The following is a 22,103-nucleotide window of genomic DNA, read 5'->3' as shown; positions in this document are numbered from 1 at the left end:
TTTAATGAAGCTGGTACAGACAATGTCCATTTAAAACCCATATCCCAGGCCAAAAAGTACAAATAAAATCAAAAAGAGCAGTGTTCTGTTGAATACACTTCTGCATGAATAACTTTATTAAACTGCTAATGAAAATTAGAACTTTTCTGGGATCTTCTGACAAGACTTTTCTTTTAATCTTAAAATGCTTTCTCTTCAGTGAAGCCATCTTTGGAGTTAGTCATTACTCTCACCATCTCTGTCATCTCGACTCCAGCCTGATATTTCTCTTCTTTTGGTCCAGACCCTCAAATTTTAAAGGTAGCTTCAAGTTAAGGAAAGGTCATTTTTCCACAGTTCAGTTCTCTGAAAAACTTCCATCTCCCACTGAAAGTCATAGTCCAGGAGTGAAGCAATCACATGCTAGAACTTCAGGGCCAATTGGAAAGTCATCATGAACACTCACATTGGTCGATCTTATTTATCACAAGCCTGAAAATGCACAGTCCTGGAAAAGGTGGCCTCTCTGTGCACACACGTAATTTTTAAAAAGGAGAGGGCAATATGAAGGGGGCTGAGGTTTGATCACCAAAAATCAGCACAATGAAAACAAGTGATAATGAATAATGGGCACTAGAATTCAAATTACCAGATGTTTTAAAGAGATGGGGTGCCAGTTTTCAATTCCGTTTTGAACACCACATTACAAAAGAACTATTTTTAAAAATAAAAAAGGATTGAGGGTAAAGAAAAAAATAAAAAGAATATCTAAATCGTTGAATGACCCCCTGTTTGTTCCTGATAAACTTCAATCACATCTTCTTCCTCCATTCCCAGCTGTAAGAGGATAAAAAAATATGTTAGAATTTATAAAAGTACTATTTTTTAATTGGCTGCAATTATGTGGCCATTGTTTTAAAGTACAAAAAGATACAAAAGTGATCCATAGTTCCCTGTTCTAAGATAAAGAATCTGGGGGGCGCCTGGGTGGCTCAGTCGTTAAGCGTCTGCCTTCAGCTCAGGTCATGATTCCAGAGTCCTGGGATCGAGCCCCACGTCCGGCTCCTGGCTCAACAGGGAGCCTGCTTCTCCCTCTGCCTCTCCCCCTGCTCGTGCTCTCTCTCTCTGTATCTGTGTGTCTCGAATGAATAAATAAAATCTTAAAAAAAAAAAAAAGAATCCGGTTTCCTTTAATCTAAAGAACATAGAAGTATGTCTTTCCTCCTAATTCTGTCTGTGAAGTCATTCATTTGACCCTGCTGAGCAATTTCACCTCCCAGTTCATTCAACATATAAAGTGTGTTTTTAATTTATTTCTTAGAGAGAGAGTGTGCGTGAGTCGGGGGAAAGGGGGACAGAGGGAGAAAGAGACAGAGAATCTTAAGCAGGCTCAGTGTGGAGCCCGACGTTGGGCCCAATCTCACAACCCTGGGATCATGATCTGAGCTGAAATTAAGAGTCAGATGCTTAACCCACTGAGCCACCCAGGCGCCCCTAAAGTGTGCTTTTTAAAAAACACCTCAAAAGACTTTTAAATCTAATGAAACATGTATTTAAGCAGTAGTTTGATGACGTCTTTTCTAAAAAAAACACTTTATATCTAGATGTAATTACTTGATAGAATCTCTTTATTTCAAAAAACCTGATCTCACTTTGAAATATATGTGGTTTTAGTTAGAAAAATACTGGCTAAGGATTCATTCTGAAGTGGTTTGCTTTGTCATCTGCAATTCCTTCTGGCATATAACTATTATTTTGATAGTGACCACTCTGAATGTAGAAGCATTATCTATCATCTACTCTTATTCAATAACTTAAGTTTTATAAGCTAGATTTGTCATGGTCAGCCTAGTCCTTCTCAATCCTTAAAGAAAAAAAGGGGTCCTTCAAAATGCCTTTTACAGAACACTAAGCAAAGCAGACACAATTATTGTGTGGTGGGGTTTTTGGGTTTGTTTTTTTTTTAATGTGTTCTATATGCACTGAAATATTTTGGAATTTTTTCTTAAAGACATTATTAACAATGGCTGCCTCTGAGAAATCGGAATGCAGAGATATTCAGAGTATATTTACTTTTCATTTTATAAACTTCAGTAGTTTGCTTTTTATTACTTTTATTTTTAACTATGAGTATCCTTTATTTAAAAAAGAAAAGAGTACATAAGCAGGCATGGTGTCACACAGAAACCCAGGTATTACCCTCAGTGAAGGTAAAGGAACATCAATCTGTTGATTCTGGTGTGCAGTCAGGGTTCAGAAGCACTGTAACAGGCAGACTGAAAACAAAAACTAGCATATTCCACTAAATTACAGTAGACCACAAAAGCAAATGAAAAATAAAAGGAAAGTCTAGGATCAGTAATCTCTAATGAGAAAAGTTGCAGGTGACATTTTTGGTGAATTACAAAATGTGAAAAAAATACTCTAAGAAATTTAAAAATAAAACAGACATGGGGTGCCTGGGTGGCACAGTGGGTTGAGCGTCTGACGCTTGGTTTGCACTCAGGTCATGATCTCAGGGTTGCAAGATAGAGCCCCCACATCGGGCTCCACACTCAGGTGGAATCTGCTTGAGATTCTTTATCTCTCACTCCCTCTATACCTCGGTCCCCATGCTCATGCTCTCTAATAAATCTTAAAAAAAAAAAAAAAAAAAAGACATGGATTTAGGACTTTTTAAGTAATTAGGCTGGCTCTAGTGTTATGGATATTTTGTTTGTGGTATATATATGAATATTAAAATAATTAATAAAGATGCTATTAAAACTTCATTTAAAGATTTTATTTTTAAGTAGTATCTACACCCAACGTGAGGCTCGAACTCACAACTCCAAGATCAAGAGTCACATGTTCCACTGAGACAGCCAGGTACTCCAAAACTTAACTTTAATTGCACATATGATAGCCTAGTAAATACTGCAAGGAATAAAATGCCAAACATTACAAGAAACCTTTAAGTCAGGAAGGCAGTGCATATCCTCCAACTATGGAAAATGTGAAGCAATGTTTCAAGAAATACCTTTGTAGAGATGAATGAACAACAGTACCAGGAGTTACTCTCTAAATACCTACTGTCTCCCTCTGCCCCATTAAAAACTTCTGGAAAGATAATTTTAATGACAGGGAGGAAAGTGTCACTAAAAATGTAGTCAATATCTACTGTGTTGTAGAGATGATATCAAATTAGGACAGGGAAAATACAAGATGAGTTTGGAACATCTTACTGTGCCAGACATTAAGAAAATACTCAAGGGGCCCCTGGCTGGCTCAGTCAGTGGAGCATAAGACTCAATCTCAGGGCTGTGAGTTCAAGCCCTACCATTAGGTGGATTACTTAAAAAATAAAATCTTAAAAAGAAAAAAAAAAGTATGCAAGAAAGTTGGTGGATACTAAACCAGGGAAAAGTTTTAATGACAAAGAGGATATTCACATAGTCTCAAACTATGTCCCCACAAACTACAACAGGAAAAATAACTACACTGTAAAAAAAGAAAACAGTTAAATTGAGTGATAAAAATAAACATTATCACTGTTTATTGATAATAAAGAAGGGACTGACTTCATGTATTCCAGATATTACACCCTAAGAAAGACACATCACCATATGTGGTATTCCAGTCCAAAATGCAGAACCTGAATCTAATCATGAGGAAACAGACCAGCCCAAATTGAGGGACTTTGTAGAAAATAACTGGTTTGTATCCTTTAACAATGTAAATGTCATGAAAGACAAAGAAAGACTGAGGAACTGTTCCAAATTAAAGATGATTAAAAAAATTTTTAAAAAATGATTAAAAAGACACCTAAAGGGCGCCTGGGTGGCTCAGTTGGTTAAGCGACTGCCTTCAGCTCAGGTCATGATCCTGGAGTCCCGGGATCGAGTCCCGCATCGGGCTCCCTGCTCAGCGGGGAGTCTGCTTCTCCCTCTGACCCTCTTCCCTCTCATGCTCTCTCTCATTCTCTCTCTCAAATAAATAAATAAAATCTTTAAAAAAAAAAAAAAAGACACCTAAATAAAATATCTTGATACTGAAACAGATCATGTGATGGAGGAGAAAATTTGTTATAGGGGACTGGGACATATGATAAAATTAGGTTGTAAAGTATTCTAACAGTGTTAAGTGTCCTGAATTTAAGAGTACTGTGGTTATGTAAAACAATATACTTGTTCTTAAGAAATACACAGTAAAATATTAAGTAGTAAATGACAGTGGTGTATGCAATCTACTCCCAAGTGGTTCCAGTAATAAATACACACATAAATGGGCAGAAGGAAATAACTAAGTGAAGGTAGCAAAACGTTAAAAATAGGCCAAACCAGGTGAAAGACAGTACAATTTTTAGTACTATTCTTATAAGTTTTCTGTAAGATGAAAATTATTTCACAATAAAAACTTGTCAAAGAGAACACAGACACCAACTTGAAGGGGCCCCCACTGGCCAATCTCTAAAGAATATTCATACAGTTTCAAAGTATCTCCCCAAAAATTACTTATTAATTAAAAAGGAAAATAGGGGCGCCTGGGTGGCTCAGTCGTTGGGCATCTGCCTTCAGCTCAGGTCATGATCCCAGTGTCCTGGGATCGAGCCCCACATCGGGCTCTCTGCTCCGCGGGAAGCCTGCTTCTCCCTCTCCCATTCCCCCTGCTTGTGTTCCCTCTCTCGCTGTGTCTCTCTCTGTCAAATAAATAAATAAAATCTTTAAAAAAAATAAAAAGGAAAATAATTTGACAACAAATAAATCTGGCAATTACCACCTTAACTAAAGTTGACCAAAGTTAATGTTACCCATAACAGGACAAATGGACATCATGTACCTCCTGATGTGATGATGCACTTGGGAGTACATAGCTTCACTCTGTGCTACTCCTACCAAAAATGCAAAACTGAATCTAATCATGAAGAAACATCAGACAAACCCAAACTGAAGGACATTCTAAAACATGGCGCCTAAACTATTTAAAAATGTCAGTGTGATTTAAAATGAAGACTGAGTAACTATTCCAGATAAAAGGAAGCTAAAGAGGAATAATAACTAGTTAGAAGACACTATCCTAGATGAATTCCTAGGTCAAGTTTTTTTTAAAAAGCTATAAAGGACCTTACTGGGATAAATGGCAAAATCTGACTATTTCGACTGCATATTTGGTAAGAGTACCATAGCAATGTCAAATCTCCTATATTTGATAATTTAACTGTGGCTCTTAGGAGACAACCAAAATATTTAGGGATAAAAGGTCATAATATCTGCAAATTAATCTCAAATGATCCACCAATAATGATAATATGTGTATATAGAGAAAGTGATAAAGCAAATGCATCATAATGTTAATAATTGGTGAATCTAATGAAAAGATTATATGGGAGAATATTATACTAGTCTTACAACAACTCTAAGTTTGAAATGTTTTCAAAATAAAAAATTAGTAACAATACATCATTCCCACTATCAGAAATATCAGAAATGTTGTTTTGTATTTGGAGGGGGAAATCTGTATAAATATAAAAGCACTCACATATACACACTCTCTCCCATACTTTATTACTTTCGGATACCTCTAAGGGGAGTGGGGATATATAAACAAAGAGTCCATAGAATGAAAAAATTAAAGATACAGAAAAACATAAATCAAGATGACAGAGCCAAATATATTAATATACACTAAACTTCTATATTAAGTTCTCAAAATGGGTCAAAAGTCAAAATTGAACCATAAAAGGTCACCACCACCATGAAAGTGCACCAGAAGTCTGCCAAATTTGAGGAATACTTGTTCCTCTTTAAAATTATATATATATATATGCCTTATGACAACTGCAGTACTCAATTCCCACTTTCCACCTTTTGTTTTTTTTTTTTTAAGATTTTCTTTTTAGGGATGCCTGGGTGGCTCAGTTGGTTAAGCATCTGCCTTCAGCTCAGGTCATGATCCCAGGGTCCTGGGATCAAGCCCTGCATCAGGCTCCCTGCTCAGTGGGAGCCTGCTTCTCCCTCTCCCACTCCCCCTGCTTGTGTTCCTTCTCTCGCTTTGTCTCTCTCTGTCAAATAAATAAAGTCTTTAAAAATCAATCAATCTAACCATCTAATTAAAAATTTTTTTTTATTTTTAAGTAATCTCTACACCCAACATGGGGGCTCAAATGCACAACCCTGAGATCAAGAGTTGCATGCTCTACCAACTAAGCCAGCCAGGAGCCCCGCCAGCTCTCTTTTGATTGGCACTTTTTAAGGCAATATATGGACGTTCAACCCAAAAGACTATTTTTCTTTCTGACAAACAATATACAACTTAAGTCAGAGAATATTCAAGAAAAGGGCAGTTTAATTCCAGTGAACCAAATCATCCAATACAGGATTTTCACATTTTTCTTCACTCAGAGAAGAAATTATACTCACTTCTTTTGGAGTGTGATTATCAGCAATTCTCTGACCTTCAAAGAGAAACCTGAGTGAATTCATTGGAACTCCCTAAAAAGGTAAAAAAATATATACACACAAATCTTAAAACAGATAGTAGGAACTTTGAGCACAAAAAGCAAACATGAAAGCTTCAACAGAATACACTGAACATAAAGCTAGATATATCTATCCTATCATAATTACCATTTATTGAGTACCACCTATTTGCTAGGCCCTCCCTTCTATCAAGTATTTCACATAATCATGTTCACTGCAACAACCCTGGAAGGTAGGTATTATCACCTTATCTTCAGTTCACAGCTAAGCAATCTAAGGCATGGAGAGGGCATACAAAGCTAGATAGCAATTTAAGGCCCAATCTGTTCCTAAGCTTATACTCTCAACCACTACTCTATCTAGTTTCCTCTAAAATCTGTAAGCTAACATAAAAGATAAAATCTGAAATTGGATGAGCACCCTCACTAGTTTCCAACCATACAAGCAAAATTAGTTTTAAACAGATTAAATCACAGAAATTTCGTAAAGCACAGTAGCTAGCCAGGTGAGCTACAGTAACCTGTGATGAAATAGATAACCCTGTTAAGTATCAAAAAAGGTATTAAAATATATTTTTCTAACGAGTTACTCAACAAAAATAGCTAAAAGGGAAGAAATGACTCATTTAAAGAGAAACTGCTTCACTAATAAGAATGAATCAAGAATCATTTCTTTAGTCCAAAAGTACTAGAAAAATTAAAACTATCTTCCAATAAGTATTAACACATAAATATATGAGACCAGGCAAATTTTCCCTTCATTTGATTTTAAATTCTAGGCTTCTATAAAATAATACAATAAGCATGACTGAGAAAAGCAAAATATTTTTTGATTTTAATTATAGGATCTTTTAAAAAACATTATCTTTTGTTGAGGTCAAAAAAGTTTCTATAAAAACTGGTCTGAAACATCAAAATGTAAGAATGATTCAATAAATGGGGCACCTGGGTGGCTCAGTTGGTTAAGCGACTGCCTTCAGCTCAGGTCATGATCCTGGAGTCCCGGGATCGAGTCCCACATCGGGCTCCCTGCTCAATAGGGAATCTGCTTCTCCCTCTGACCCTCCCCCCTCTCATGCTCTCTATCTCATTCTCTCTCTCAAATAAATAAATAAAATCTTTAAAAAATAATAAAAAAAAAGAATGATTCAATAAATATTTACTTTATATACTTTTCAATCTCTCTATTGGGTGTTACATACTTCAGATAAATTAAGTTTCCTATTCCTTGTATATCAGTAAATATAAGAAAAAGATTATCAAGCCTCCGTGAACTAAGTATAAACTTTTTCTAAAGACTGTATACTATGAACCATAAATAAGAAAGTTGGAAATGATTCTAAATTGATTTTTTTTTTTTTAAGATTTTATTTATTTGAGAGAGAGAGAATGAGAGACAGAGAGCATGAGAGAAAGGAGGGTCAGAGGGAGAAGCAGACTCCTTGCTGAGCAGGGAGCCCGATGTGGGACTCGATCCCAGGACTCCAGGATCATGACCTGAGCCAAAGGCAGTCGCTTAACCGAGCCACCCAGGCGCCCCTCTAAATTGATCTTTTTAATTGTCTCCCCAAACCTAGCACCTTCAATCTTGGATCAAAGTTTATTCACTTTAGCATTGTGATTTAACTTTTTACTTTGCATTGTTTTTCCTCAATAATCAATTCCATCATCTATAGATGGGGTGAAAAGACTACTTGTTGTAAGGATTAAATGACAATGCCTCTAAGTATCTAGCAGAGTGCACTTAATATATATTCCTTCCCTGTGAACATCTCCATTATAGCTCCAGCAACATTATTAAAATGTGAACTGAGCCCCAATTAATCAGATTTTACTGAGTTTAACAACTAACATCAGAAACAGACAGAAATGTTTGTTTTACTTATCCTAACACCTAAGTGATCTTTCTTCTGGCAGAAGTGATTTTTATGTTGGTTACAAATTTAAACTATAAAAAGCAGATATCTAAAAATAAAACCTGTATTACCTAAGTTAATATCACGTAATATGATTCAATTATTAAAATCTTGGCTATCTCTTATATATACTAATTTCAATTATATTTTCTATTTTATTAATAATGATTAACACATTCATTGAGCATTTTTAAGCATCATGTTAAGAGCTTTATGTAGGTCATCTGCATGAGGTAGGTACTGTAATGTTCCCATTCTACTAATGGAGAAACAAGGCACATAACTTGTCTAAGATCCCACAGTCAGACAGTGGTAGAGACTGAATTTGAATCCGGGTAGGTTGAAGGTATTATTAGTTACTGATCTAATAATAATCGAGCTCATGAAGGCCAGAATCTGAGGATTTGTATTAATAAATTAATAAGCTTTTTTATTTTTTTAAAAAAATTCTTTGATGTTGAAAATACAGAATGCGGGCGCCTGGATGTCTCAGTTGGTTAGGCGGCTGCCTTCGGCTCAGGTCATGATCCTGGAGTCCCGGGATCGAGTCCCGCATCGGGCTCCCTGCTCAGCAGGGAGTCTGCTTCTCCCTCTGACCCTCCCCCCTCTCATGCTCTATCTCATTCTCTCTCTCAAATAAATAAATAAATAAATAATCTTTAAAAAAAAAAAAGAAAATACAGAATTCAATTAGCAGTAATCTGTAGTACTATATATATAAAGATAATAATATTAGTACTTAAATTTAACGTATGGCTAAGCAGTCATGATTAAAAACAAGGGAACTTCACAGTGATCACCAAAAATTACTTGCCTTTATTGTTATATATACTGGTAGGCCATTTAGATAGAAACATTCATATAGCTATCTTTACAACTCTGAGTTACTTTTCAAAACACTTCTGCATACCTTATGAATTCAAATTTTGAAATGGGCCACAATGGGGAAAAAGGCAATTCAACAAGGTATAAGGAGTATTCTCCTTGATCTACTCATGGTGAAAATAATAAAAGATCATTTTTCTTTTGATAACCTTCCTTACAAGAAAAATTAGACATATAAAGCACTGTATTTTATACCATAACATACAAACCTGTCTTTGACAGTATGATTCTTTGAGTTTCTTGAGATGTGTTGTCATTTTCACTTTGAAGTGAATCTCACTGCTATCCTAAGGAGATAAAAGAAAAATAATTATCCCTTTGTGTAAATTATTTGCTTTGCTTGAAACAAATTAATTACACATATACTACACATAGAAACATAAACCCTGGACTTACACCTCCCCACCACAATATTTTTGAACATTCCTAACAAGGCTTATTAAAACATTCTAAACATCCTCAAAGTTACTTTATGTCCATTTCAAAAGAAATTTAATAAAACAAACCATCTGTCTTGGACATTAAAATTAACAGTATAAATAAAAGCATGCATGTCAAAGAATGCATTCCTTCATAATTGCATATCTATTCTATTTTCAAAATAAACACACCCCAAAGCAACTCAAAACAAAAAGTACCCCCCACAACTAAGTATTGTTGAAGGTGGTCAAACCTACAAGAAAGGCATATACCATAAAATAACAGACAAGAAACTCATGTCTGCCAAAAAGTCACCCCACAGAGTCCAGTTTCCCTCCTATGAGTAAAATGAATAAAAACCTGAGTGAGTCAAACTGATTTATGGGACCACAGATTCTTTTCTTCTACCCAGACATCAAACAATCAGGCAACCGTCAGAAAATAATACTGGTAAAATTTCAAAGTCATGATTACATATCACATTCACAAGTGCATATTAGTGGAGGCTGCATGTTTACAATTCTTGTGACTATAAAGAATAACAAATTCTCTTCCTATGGATAATTTCACGAACAGACAAAATTTCTATAGCATACCTCATGCCATACACTAAAATCATTTCCAGATGAACTAAGGAGCTAGCATTAAAATTTTTTTTTTACTATTTTCTCTCTTTTAAGAATTTTTTCCCTAACCTTGACATTGGGAAATCTGTATTCTAAAGCAAGATTTTAGCCAAAAGACACAGCAAAAAAGTACACCGATAACTGAAAATGTCACCCCACAGTTAAGAGACACTAGAGAAAATATTCACAACAGATAGACAAGAAAAATCAAGGGGCACCTGAGTGGCCAGTCGGTTAAGCATCTGCCTTGGCTCAGGTTATGATATCCTGCCCCGCCCCCCCAGTCAGGCTCCCTGCTCAGTGGGGAGCCTGCTTCTCCCTCTCCCTCTGCTTGTGCTCTCTCCCTCTCTTTCTCTCTCTCGTTAAATAAATAAAATCTTTAAAAAGAAAAGAAAAATCAAAATATAAAGAATTCCTACAAATCAATAATTCTTAAAAAGGTAATTCATGGCATAGGACATATAGATCAATGAAAGAGAACTGACAGCCCAGAAATAAAGCCACATATATCTACAGTCAATTGATTTTTACAAGGATGCCAACCAACTCAATGGGAAAAGGATAGACTTTCAACCAATAGTCTGGGACAAATGGATAGCCACATGCAAAAGAAGTTAGAATCTACGTCAAACCCACACAAAAAGTACTCAAAATCATCAAAAACTTAATGTAAAAACTAAAACCATAAAAAATTTTAGAAAAATCTATAGGTGTAAATCTTTGTGACCTGGGATTAGGCAATAGTTTCTTACATATGACTCCAAAAATAACAACAAGAAAAGAAACAATAAATTGATCAAAATTAAAAACTGTGTACTGTAAGATACCCAAGAAAGTGAAAAGACAACCCAAAGATGGGAGAAAATATCTGCAAACCATCTATAAGGGTCTAATATCCAGAATATATAAAGAATTATTATAACTCAAAAATAAAAATAATAATCCAATTCAAAAATTGACAAAAGATTTGAAAAGACATTTCTTCAAAGAAGATGTACAAATGGCCAGTAAGAACATAAAAAGATGCTCAACATCTTTTTGGAATAGCATGTGACTCTTGATCTCAGGGTAATGAGTTCAAGCCCCATGTTCAGTGTAGAGATTATACACATACATACATAAGCACAATGAGATACCACTTCACACACACCAGGATGACTATAATAAAAAAAGATAGACAACTACTGACCAGAACATAGAGAAACTAAATCTTCACATACTGCTGCTGGGAACATAAAATTGTAAAGCCACTACTGGAGACCATTTCGCAGTTCCTCAAAAAATTAAAGTCTACTATATTAGATCCAGTAATTCCACACCTAGATATATATCCAAGAGAATCGAACACATACATCCACACAAAACTGATATGTGCATGTTCAGAGTAACATTATTCATAACAACCAAACTGAGGAAACAACCCAAATATCCGTTAACTGATAAATGGATAACAAACTGTGGTATATCCATACAATGAAATATTATTCAGCCATAAAAAAGAATACTGATGCATGCTACAACTTGGATGAACTTTGAAAATATGCTAAATGAAAGAAACCAGACACAAAAGACCACATATCATGATTCCATTTATATGAAATGTCCAGAATAGGCAAATCCACAAACACAGAAAATAGATTAATGGTTGCTAGAGGCTGGTGGGAGAAAGGAGGATAGGGAGTACAGCTAATGAATACAGCATGTCTTTTTGGGATGATGAAAATGTTCTGGAACTAAAAAGTGGTAATGGTTGTATAGCATATTCTTATGAACATACAAAAGTCACTGAATCATACACTTTAAAACGGTGATTTTTGGGGTACCTGGCTGGCTCAGTCAGGGGAGTGTGCAACTCTTGATCTCAAGGTTGTAAGTTCAAGCCCCATGCTGGGTGTAAAGATTACTTAAAATAATAAAGGAACTTAGGGGGCACCTGAGTGACTCAGTAGGTTGGGTGTCCCACTCTTGATTTCAGCTCAGGTCATGATCTCAGGGTCCTCGGATTGAGCCCTGTATTGGGCTTCCTGCTCAGCAGGGAGTCTGCTTGTCTGCCCGCCCCCGTTCACACATACGCACTCCCTCTCCCTCAAATAAATCTTTTCAAAAACATAAAAATAAACTCGGGGGTGAGGGGTGGGAAGATGGGTTAGCCTGGTGATGGGTTAAAGAGAGCACGTTCTGCATGGAGCACTGGGTGTTATACGCAAACAATGAATCATGGAACACTGCATCAAAAACTAATGATGTAATGTATGGTGATTAACATAACATAATAATAAAAATAAATAAATAAAAATAAACTCGGGGCACCTGGGTGGCTCGGTTGGTTAAGTGTCTGACTCTTGATTTCAGCTCAGGTCATGATCTCAGGGTCCTGGGATCTAGCCCTGCATCAGGCTCAGTGCAGAGTCTGTTTGTCCCTCTCCCTCTGCTCCACCCCCCCAACCCACTCTACCTCCCTCCCCCCTCGATCTCTCTCTTTCTTTCTCAAATAATGAAACCTTAAAAAAAAAATGCACTCTTTAATAAATAAAATGATTTTTATCATATGTGAATTAGACATTAATTTAAAATTTTCAAAATAAGGGTGCCTGGGTTGCCCAGTTGGTTAAGCATCCGCCTTTGGCTCAGGTCATGATCTTGGAGTCCTAGGACTGAGTCCCACATGGGGCTCCCTGCTCAGTGAGGAGCCTGCTTCTCCCTCTCCCTTTGCTGGCTCCCGCTGCTGTGCTCTCTCTCTGTCAAATAGATAAATAAAATCTCTAAAAAAAAAAAAAATCTTAAATAAAATTTTCAAAAGAAGATAATCACAGAAAATGGGAAAAGCATATGAACAAAGAATCTAAATGTAGTAGGTCAGTAGTAGCCTAATGCTACATCACAATGCCTACTTCACTCACTTCATCTCATCACATATGCATTTTATCATCTCACATCACAAGGATGAGTACAGTATAGTAAGATATTTTGAGAGAGCACATTCACGTGACTTCTATTACAGTAGTTATAATTCTATTTTATTATTAACTATTATTGCTAATGTCTTACTGAGCCTAATTTACAAATTAAACTTTACCAGAGGTATATATGTATAGGAAAAAACACAGTATTTATAGGGGTTCAGTACTATCCACAGTTTCAAGTATCCAATGGGGGTCTTGGAACATATCCCCGCAGATAAGAAGAGACTACTATATGAAGATTCATTCCTCTAACAATTTTCAACTAACCTTATTATCAGTATCTCAAAAAAGGCCAATAAAGATACAGTCTGAGAAAAAGAGGCGCCAGGAAAGAGAAAGGGGTCAGGAAAAGGGCTAAAAGGCCCTTTGATTTTAGTATTTACTGTATCTGCCACTGAAGATGCTAACCAAAAAAAAATGTTTTTATTTAGAGAAATTAAGATAATCTAAATCTGCCTAGATCAATAAAACAGTATCAGCCTCTTCTACCTCCAACAACAGATGCACATATAGTAAATGAAAATGCCATTTTTATTTTATTTTAAAGATTTTATTTAATTTATTTGAGAGAGAGAAAGCACATGAGTGTGCGTGTTTGCAGGAGGGGGAGGGTGCAGAGGAAGAGGGACAGGCAGACTTCCTACTGAGGGAGAGCCCAACACTGGCCCGATCCCAGGACCCCAAGATCATGACCAGAGCTGAAGTCAGACGCTTAACTGGCTGAGCCACCCAGGTGCCCCCAAAATGCCATTTTTAAATAATTTGCCTTATTTAAATCATTTTTCCAGTGTCAGAAATTACTCACACTTTAGAGAGTTAAAGGAGAAAAATAATGAAACTCACCTGTCCAATGACTTTGAGTTTAATGTATTCTCCTTCCTTCTTATCCCCCAAGTCCTCAGTTGAAGGTTTTGCCTCCTGAAAGAAACGTACATATTTAAAAAGTTCCTATATGCTATTTTACTTACTTACTTAATTAATGAGTACCCATCATTCTGAATACAAAATCTGCGCTTGAGAATATTAAAAGCATTTATTTTCTCTGCCACGCCAATTAAGCAAAAAAAGTCCTAAGTCAATTGCTGTTTCAAACACCAATGCACTAGAAATCAAAAAAGAGATCTCTTTTATTATAATATCCTACAGTAATGGTTCTAAAACTGCGCCATGCATAGGAATCACCTGAAGGACTTTTTAAATGCCTGCTGGGCCCCACGCCCAGCTTTTTATTCAGTAGGTCTGGGCTAGGGCTGTAATTTGCATTTCTAATAAGTTACCAATTGGTGCTAATGCAGATGGGTAGAGGAACAACCTAGAAACCACTACCCTATAGTCATCTCCTATTAGTTAGAAGTAGCTTGTTCTCCATAAATCCATAAACATTCTGAATTCAAGATTCTCTTCTCACAGCCTATCAGGAGAAGTTATCTACTCCAATTGCAAAACTGTACCCAGAAACATAAATTAACCATATAACCATAAGCAAAGTCTATTTGGGAAGGAAAATTAAAGAGTATATTAGCCTAATGTACTCTAGAGTCAAATCAGCTTTATATCATCTACTTATTTTAGACTATCTGAAGCAGTCTATCCAATTTTAAAAGAGTAGGTTTGGCTGAAAAAACTTAGGGGAATAAGTGCAGTAAGTAAAGTACAGCGTAGGTAGGGAAAGGAAAGAGGAGACAAAATTTGAAGAGAGAAAAGAGGGTTATAATATAATTTCAAATGAAAGGACACTGAAATGAAAATGAAGTTAAAAGAATAAATTAGTTAAAACAATTTCATCATGAAATATCTAAGAAAAGCAAGCCATTTTACTAAAGGAAGTAGCCTGGAAAATTTCACTCAATAATGTGTTAAAAATAGCTTTCCTGTGTACCTTACCTTAATCTGGCCACCAAATTAGCCATGTTTAAATATATACTCTTTTGTAAAACATGTAACAATTTCTGTTAATCCACACTTTTTAAGAATATAACCAACTATGTTGTATTTTACAAGTAAAATAACAGGGCCATTACTACCTGCGTATCTCCTGCCAGTAACTTAAAATTAAAATTCAACATTCAAAATTTAACAGAACATATTAAACTACAAGTAGCTTTTAACTTTAAGATACAGGATAGAGTCCACTGTAATGCTTAGACAACAGAATTGACTTCGTTAGTGTAAATCCTTGCCTGTTCTTCATTCTGCAGTACTTTCAACATTTGCTGATTACTGCATATTACGGCAGCAGACAAAATGCACCTTCTTTAGTGAGACAGTATTTCACCTGAAAACTAGAAGACTGTCTTTAAATATAGTCTCACCACCACATTTCTATGAATTTATATTCATAGTAAACAGTTGCTTCTTCCTTTAAGTATCTAGGAAGGATAAGGACAGTTTATTCCATGCAGTGAAGAGCAATAAAGAGCAATGAAACCCTGAGTTCTCTTTTACTGTGCGAGGAAAAGGGGTGTTAGGAAGCGGTTGTTTGAATTAACACAAAGGAGGAGAACCTTCCACCCCACCCCCAGCAGCAATTCATCAGCACAATGGGAGTGACTTTGCTCCAGTTTCTTAGCTAAGATAGCCATAGAAGCTACTCAAGGACAAAAGAGTTCTTTCCTCTCCTCCAATCCCTCGTCCACACTGCTTTTCTAAAGCACAGCTTCTCTGATTGGATAACTACTCTATCAAAAAGCATTAGTAGCTCCCAGTACTCTTAAGGCCTAGAACCAAACAACACAGCACCTAATTCAGTTCCTCCCTTACCAAACTCAATTCTCATTTTTCCCTCACCACTTTCTTTACAAACCTGAGGACTCAGTTAAGTTGGACTATTTGCTGTTCCCCAAATAAGTCTATCAGCATTCTTCCACCTTCAGCCCTTTGTGGTTCCTGTTTCCTTTATCTAGAATATATATCCTCCCTCAACCACTCCTGAAATCACCTCACAGAAATCCATCCCACACATCATCTGAAGTCTAGTATTAAAAAAAAAACTCTTCCAGAAACCACGGCACCCCCTAATCTTCCAACTGGTACTAATATTTTCCTTTCATGTTTGTATTTGCAATTTATTCATATCTTTCACGGCATTTATTTTCCAATTTTAAAATACTCCCTCCTCAACCATCTTCTCTAGTAGTCCTCATCTTTTTCTTCAAACTTCTTATAAGAGTACTCAGCATTAACTGTCTCCACTTTCACTATAATCTGGTTTATACGTTAGCATTTCACTTGACACTGCTCTCACCAAGGTTACCAGTTACAAGGTAACCAGACTCCTTATTGCTAAATCCATCAGACAGTTTCAAATCTTATTTTTAACTCTAACACAATAGACAGTGATGCCCTCTTCGTTGGATACTCTCTACCTTTGGCCTCCAAGTTTCCACTCTCCTCTCACCTTGACTAATTCTTTAAATGCTGGGGCTCCTCTGGATTCCACGTTTTCAATCCTCTGCTTTGTCTCCTTCAGTGACCCATGATTCCAACCACTTTTCAGATACTAATGACTCACAGTCATCCTCTCCAACCAGACAACTTTTCTGAGTTTTACATTCATTTATCCAAGTGCTTGACCATCTCCACTTTGGATGTCCCATGGGTACCTGAATATAAGTATCGAAAACTGAATGCATTATCTCTAACTCCTCTGTTAGATTTAACTTCTCCTTCCTGAAAACCACAATAAAAAAAGAAAAACAATTCCTCCTGGATTCCCAATTACAATAAATGGTCACCATACACTCAACTGCCCAAAACAGAAACTCAGGTGTCATCTTTGGCTAGTCTTCCTCTCTTAAATCTCACACTTAATCATTCATCATTCTGACAATGTTATCTCTTGGTGGCTCTCAAGTTTATTCTTCTCTCCATTCCACTGCCTTCTTTCAGGACTCATTGTTGTGCATGAATATTACTGCAACAGATGCCCCCAGTCTTCCTCCCTTCAATTCTCCAAACTACCACCAGAGCCATCTCTTTAAAATGCAATCTGATTTGCCCAGAATCTTCAGACAGAATCTTAAGTTCAAATTCCTTAGCTGACATACACGGATCCTTCATGTACTAGTCCCGACCTAGCAATTCAGCCTTATTTTCCTACCTCTCTTCCTAATAATATCCTTTGCTCCAGCCATATTGATCTACAATTCCTTACACATGGCACCCTCTACCCTATCTCCACCATCTCTGTACATGTTAATCACCTCTGCTTAGAATGCCCTTTCTTACCTTCTTTCCCTTTCAATACCACTCAAGCATCACTTCCTGCAAAATGATTTCTCTAATCACCCTCTTAAACATTCCCATAATGCTTACTTTCATCTATTAATCTTACTTTTATCTACTAATGCTTACTTTTATCTATAATAACCACATATTTGCATTTCTGTATCTTCTACCAGATTGAGTTCCTCACTGACATACTTCATTGTATTTCTAATCAAGCACAATGACCAGTACTTTGAAGATATTCAATATGCTTGTTAAATAAATTAATGTTTTCTATGACAGCTTTGTCTTGACTTCCCTACAAGTTCACAAGGAGAGGACCCAAGTTTTTTCATCTTTATCCTCTCTGCAATGCCAGGCAAATACTAGGCAATTATTTAAAGCTTGTTGAATAAAATTAACATTATTTTCTGTATCATACCACAAAATCTTAATAATGCTTCATACTTCTACTATACACAACAGTTAGTCCAGATAAAGATCCTTTCAGTTTTTTATATTCACAGTTGGAAATAAAAGATAATTCACTTCAACTGCGTGAGAACATGTGAACAACTAGGATATGAAATTTCCAAAACTAAGCTGCCAGTTTCCCTAGTCACTACATTTTGGTGATCTCTTCCCAACTCTGAAGCACTATGGCAATGTCATCTGTATCACTTGTTTAACGCCTCATGCTTGCCTAATGCAGTCATCCAACTTTTCATGTACCTTTTTTTTTTTTGACAAACTAGTCCGAAAAATGAGAAGATCTTGGACAAAAAAGGCCAAAGACTGTCTCCAGTGATCTCAGTGTCTTTTTTATGTCTTCTTTCCTTCTCTCCCCCGTAAAAAAGCAGCTAATACAGAACAGTATGGAACACTAGTTACAAAACAGTGAAAGCATTCATTAAGCACTGGGTCTGGGGACACTAGGTCACCAGAGAAAACAGAATCCCAGAGAGGGCTGGTTGATTTGGCTGCAAAGGATACATAGCCCTAGAACAGAAGAAACTGGTAATGGAAAGAAAAGTAAATATATGTATGAGATCAAAGAGAGGAACCAGAAACCTCTAAATTTTCAGGTCTGTGTCATCCAGAGCCTGAATCATGGTAAATGGAATGGTAAAGGAATTTACCAGGCACGAGGCACTATCAACTCTTCCTTCCAAGACATAGAAGGAACAGCCTGAAAATAGAAGATGGCTGGATTTGGAAAGAGAACTAAACTGGAAAGAACAAAAAACCCAACAAATGTACAAAATTCATGAGAAAAAGTTTACTGTGCCATTTCAGAGTCAAAAGAACAAGAACTCTGCTTAGAAGTATTGGCAATCGAAAGAAGGAAGAAAAGAAAAAGAGAGAAAGAAAGGAAGGAAGGAAGGAAGGAAAGGAAAGGAAAGGAAAGAAAGAGAGAGAAAGAGAAAAGAAAAGAAAAAAAGCAGCATTGGCAATCAGTATGCTGACAATTTAATCACATGAAGGGAGCATCACACTTAACTACCTCCAATTTGTCAATGACCCTTCCAAGCTGTAGAAGAATTGTTCATTCTTGGGGGGTAGGGGGAAGAGGCAGGAATCCTGGGGAAATACATATTTACTCTTATTTGATGACATTAACAAATCTTCATTTTTTAAGGTGTGATAACAGTATTGTTAAACAGTATTTTTACTGTTTTTTTACAGTATTTTAAAATGTGTAACAGCATTGTTAAAACAGAAAGTTCTTCTCTTTTAGAGATACATACTGAAACATTTACAGATGAAATGATATAATGTCTGCCATTGCCTTCAAAATATGAGTGGATTGGAGCAGTGTAGATGAAATAAAATAGGCCAGACGATCAGTATATGGGTACAATTACAAACACACATTAAAGTTTTCCATAAAACCTTTCACAGAAAATGCATTCACTCAAAATATCAAAAAAATCTCTTAACCATAGGTCTGACTAAAATACTTCAGCTTATTTCATTTTATTTCCTAATGAAAAAAGTTCAACATGGGTAAGTAGGATAATTCTAATACTTACATCCATTATTAAAATATACAAAACCCGGGGCGCCTGGGTGGCCTCAGCTGGTTAAGCCTCTGCCTTCGGCTCAGGCTCAAGTCATGATCCCGGGATCCTGGGATCAAGCCCGGAACTGGGCTCCCCGCTCAGCCAGGGTACTGGGATCAAGGCCCACATCAGGCTCCCTGCTCAGCAAGGAGCCTGCTTCTCCCTCCCGCTCTGCCTCTCTCTCTCAAATAAATAAAATCTTTAAAAATATATATACAAAACCCAAATTACAGTAACATCATCTCCCTCCTATTTCAAAGTATTTACAATTTTAAAACACAAAAATACACACACACTTTCAGTTTCATGCTGCGTATGTTCAAACTTAAGACACAGAACTGGAGATTTGGAATGGAACCAACCAGACTTAGCCCCATAACTTCAAGGTTTAAGTCAAGCTGTCCAGACACCGGATCTTCTGCAAATTTACATTCAACCCTAGAATTGTGGTTAAACACTAGATATACAACTTCTCAGGAACTAAAAATTATAATTGAAAAATCGCACTGGTTGTGTAAAACTACTCTTTGAGCCTAGACTATGGACCTAAGCAAAGCCTGGAACAAACTGGCTTGACTGTATACAAAAGTCCCAGCAAACAGGTTTAGAGGTATGGCAGACATTGTTAATTAACTATTCAACATCCTTTTCCCCCTTTTTCCTTACAAAGAGAAGCCTAGGTTTGCCCAGCTAAAAAATACAAGCATTTCTCAGTTTCTCTTATGGCCATGTGACATAGTGCCGGCCAATGAGATAAAAGGTGACAGACTTTTTGTTGGCACATACTTTTCCCCTTTGCTCCATCCCTTTCTCCCGCCTGGAACAAAGGCACAAAGTAACCTCTTTGTGCCCACAGGAGACAGGCATGAGAGTGAAGACATCTGTTATGGATGGGGGAAAAAGGAGTATGAAGGCATTGTGGGGCTGCCTTAATAGACCTGAACTACTATTATCTAGACTTCTTATTCCTTGAGAAAAATAAACTGGTTTTCTGTTATTCAGCCCAAAAGAAATCCAAGCAGACATAGAAGGTGCTGTAAATAGGTATCATTTACTTTATATTAAAAACAGAACCTAGAAAACTACCTCAATATGCATCAAAAGCAGAATGGGTAAGTAAATTGTGGTACAGTCATACAGTGGAATGCAATTTAGCAATGCAATTTAACAACATACAACTACACACAATATGGACAAATCTCCAAACAATGCTGAGCAAAAGAAGTCATATACAGAAGTACACACCATATGACTCCCATTTATGTAACGCTGTAACATATAAAAACAGGCAAACTAATCTAGTAGTCAGGGCAATGGTTCACAATCTGAGTACTGGCTGCATGGATGTGTTCAGTTTGTGAAAATTCAGCAAACTGTACACTTATGTGCCTTTTTGATATATATATTAATCTTTGGTAAAACTGTAAAAAATAACTGGGCCTAGATATTGAGAACAGAGTCCAGCAAACAGAACTCCACTTTTCCTTCAGATTCTCATTAGCTCAGTAAAGGCAATCGAATGCAAAAATAATGGTCAAAATAAAAAAGTGTAATAAATACAATGTATCCTTAAATAAACTGAAGTTATGTTGCAGGAATATCCACAATTTAAACTAGTAAGGGAGTGCCTGGCTGGCTGAGTAAGAAGAGCATGCAACTCTTGATCTCGAGGTCATGAGTTCAAGTACCACACTGGGTGTAGAGATTACTTAAAATAAATTAATTGGGGGGGGCTGGGTAGCTCAGTCATTAAGCGTCTGCCTTCAGCTCAGGTCCTGATCCTAGATTCCTGGGATCGAGCCCCGCATCAGGCTCCCTGCTCAGCAGGAAGCCTGCTTCTCCTTCCCTCACTCCCCCTGCTTGTGTTCCTTCTCTGGCTGTCTCTGGCTGTCAAATAAATAAATAAAATCTTTTAAAATAAATTAATTTTCTTAAAAAATTTAACTGTAGGGGCGTCTGGGTGGCTCAGTCGTTAAGTGTCTGCCTTCGGCTCAGGTCATGGTCCCGGGGTCCTGGGATGGAGCCCCGCATTGGGCTCCCTGCTTGTCGGGAAGCCTGCTTCTCCCTCTCTCACTCCCCCTGCTTGTGTTCCCTCTCTCGCTGTCTCTGTCAAATAAATAAATAAAATCTTTAAAAAAAAAAAAAATTTAACTGTAAAAGTAAGATGCTCAGTAACAGGATGTGTGAACGTACCCACATGACTTTTTTTAAAGAAGCAGAGTATCAGAAAACGACCTCCCAAAAATCACTTTACAGAAAATTCTAAAGTGGGATACTAAACCTATCTTAGAGAAAATTATCCATAACAATCCCAATGTCCTAGAAGAAGCAAATGACCTGATCTTAGAGATAAAGTTACCAGATCTACTGCTAATAGAAATAAAGATCAAGGGCGCCTGGGTGGCTCAGTTGGTTAAGCGACTGCCTTCGGCTCAGGTCATGATCCCAGGGTCCTGGGATCGAGTCCCGCATCGGGCTCCCTGCTCTGCGGGGAGCCTGCTTCTCCCTCTCCCACTCCCCCTGCTTGTGTTCCCTCTCTCGCTGTGTCTCTCTCTGTCAAATAAATAAATAAAATCTTTAAAAAAAAA

At 36.8% G+C, this 22,103-nt stretch overlaps 1 protein-coding gene across 2 annotated transcripts in view; it reads right to left on the bottom strand.

Moving 5' to 3' along the window:
- Positions 1-22,103, bottom strand: part of SUMO1 (small ubiquitin like modifier 1) — a 27,945-nt gene continuing 5,842 nt past the window's right edge. Inside the window, exons 1-5 of one of the 2 annotated variants that reach the window (XM_081813880.1) lie at positions 18,957-19,084; positions 14,090-14,164; positions 9,447-9,519; positions 6,378-6,449; positions 1-816 (exon numbers count right to left, since the gene is read on the bottom strand). In XM_081813880.1, coding sequence (XP_081670006.1) covers positions 748-816; positions 6,378-6,449; positions 9,447-9,519; positions 14,090-14,164; positions 18,957-19,069 — 402 coding nt within the window. In that variant the 5' untranslated portion in view covers positions 19,070-19,084 and the 3' untranslated portion in view covers positions 1-747. Of the gene's footprint in view, positions 817-6,377; positions 6,450-9,446; positions 9,525-14,089; positions 14,165-18,956; positions 19,085-22,103 lie in introns of those variants that run through there. The other variant, XM_006734570.3, reaches the window with a different exon arrangement.

The sequence above is a fragment of the Leptonychotes weddellii genome, chromosome 3 (genome assembly GCF_054177405.1).
Source record: "Leptonychotes weddellii isolate Sample4059 chromosome 3, ASM5417740v2, whole genome shotgun sequence".
Lineage (NCBI taxonomy): Eukaryota > Metazoa > Chordata > Mammalia > Carnivora > Phocidae > Leptonychotes > Leptonychotes weddellii.
Note: the sequence above shows the minus strand (reverse complement) of the source record. Positions and strands in the feature narration are given on the sequence as shown.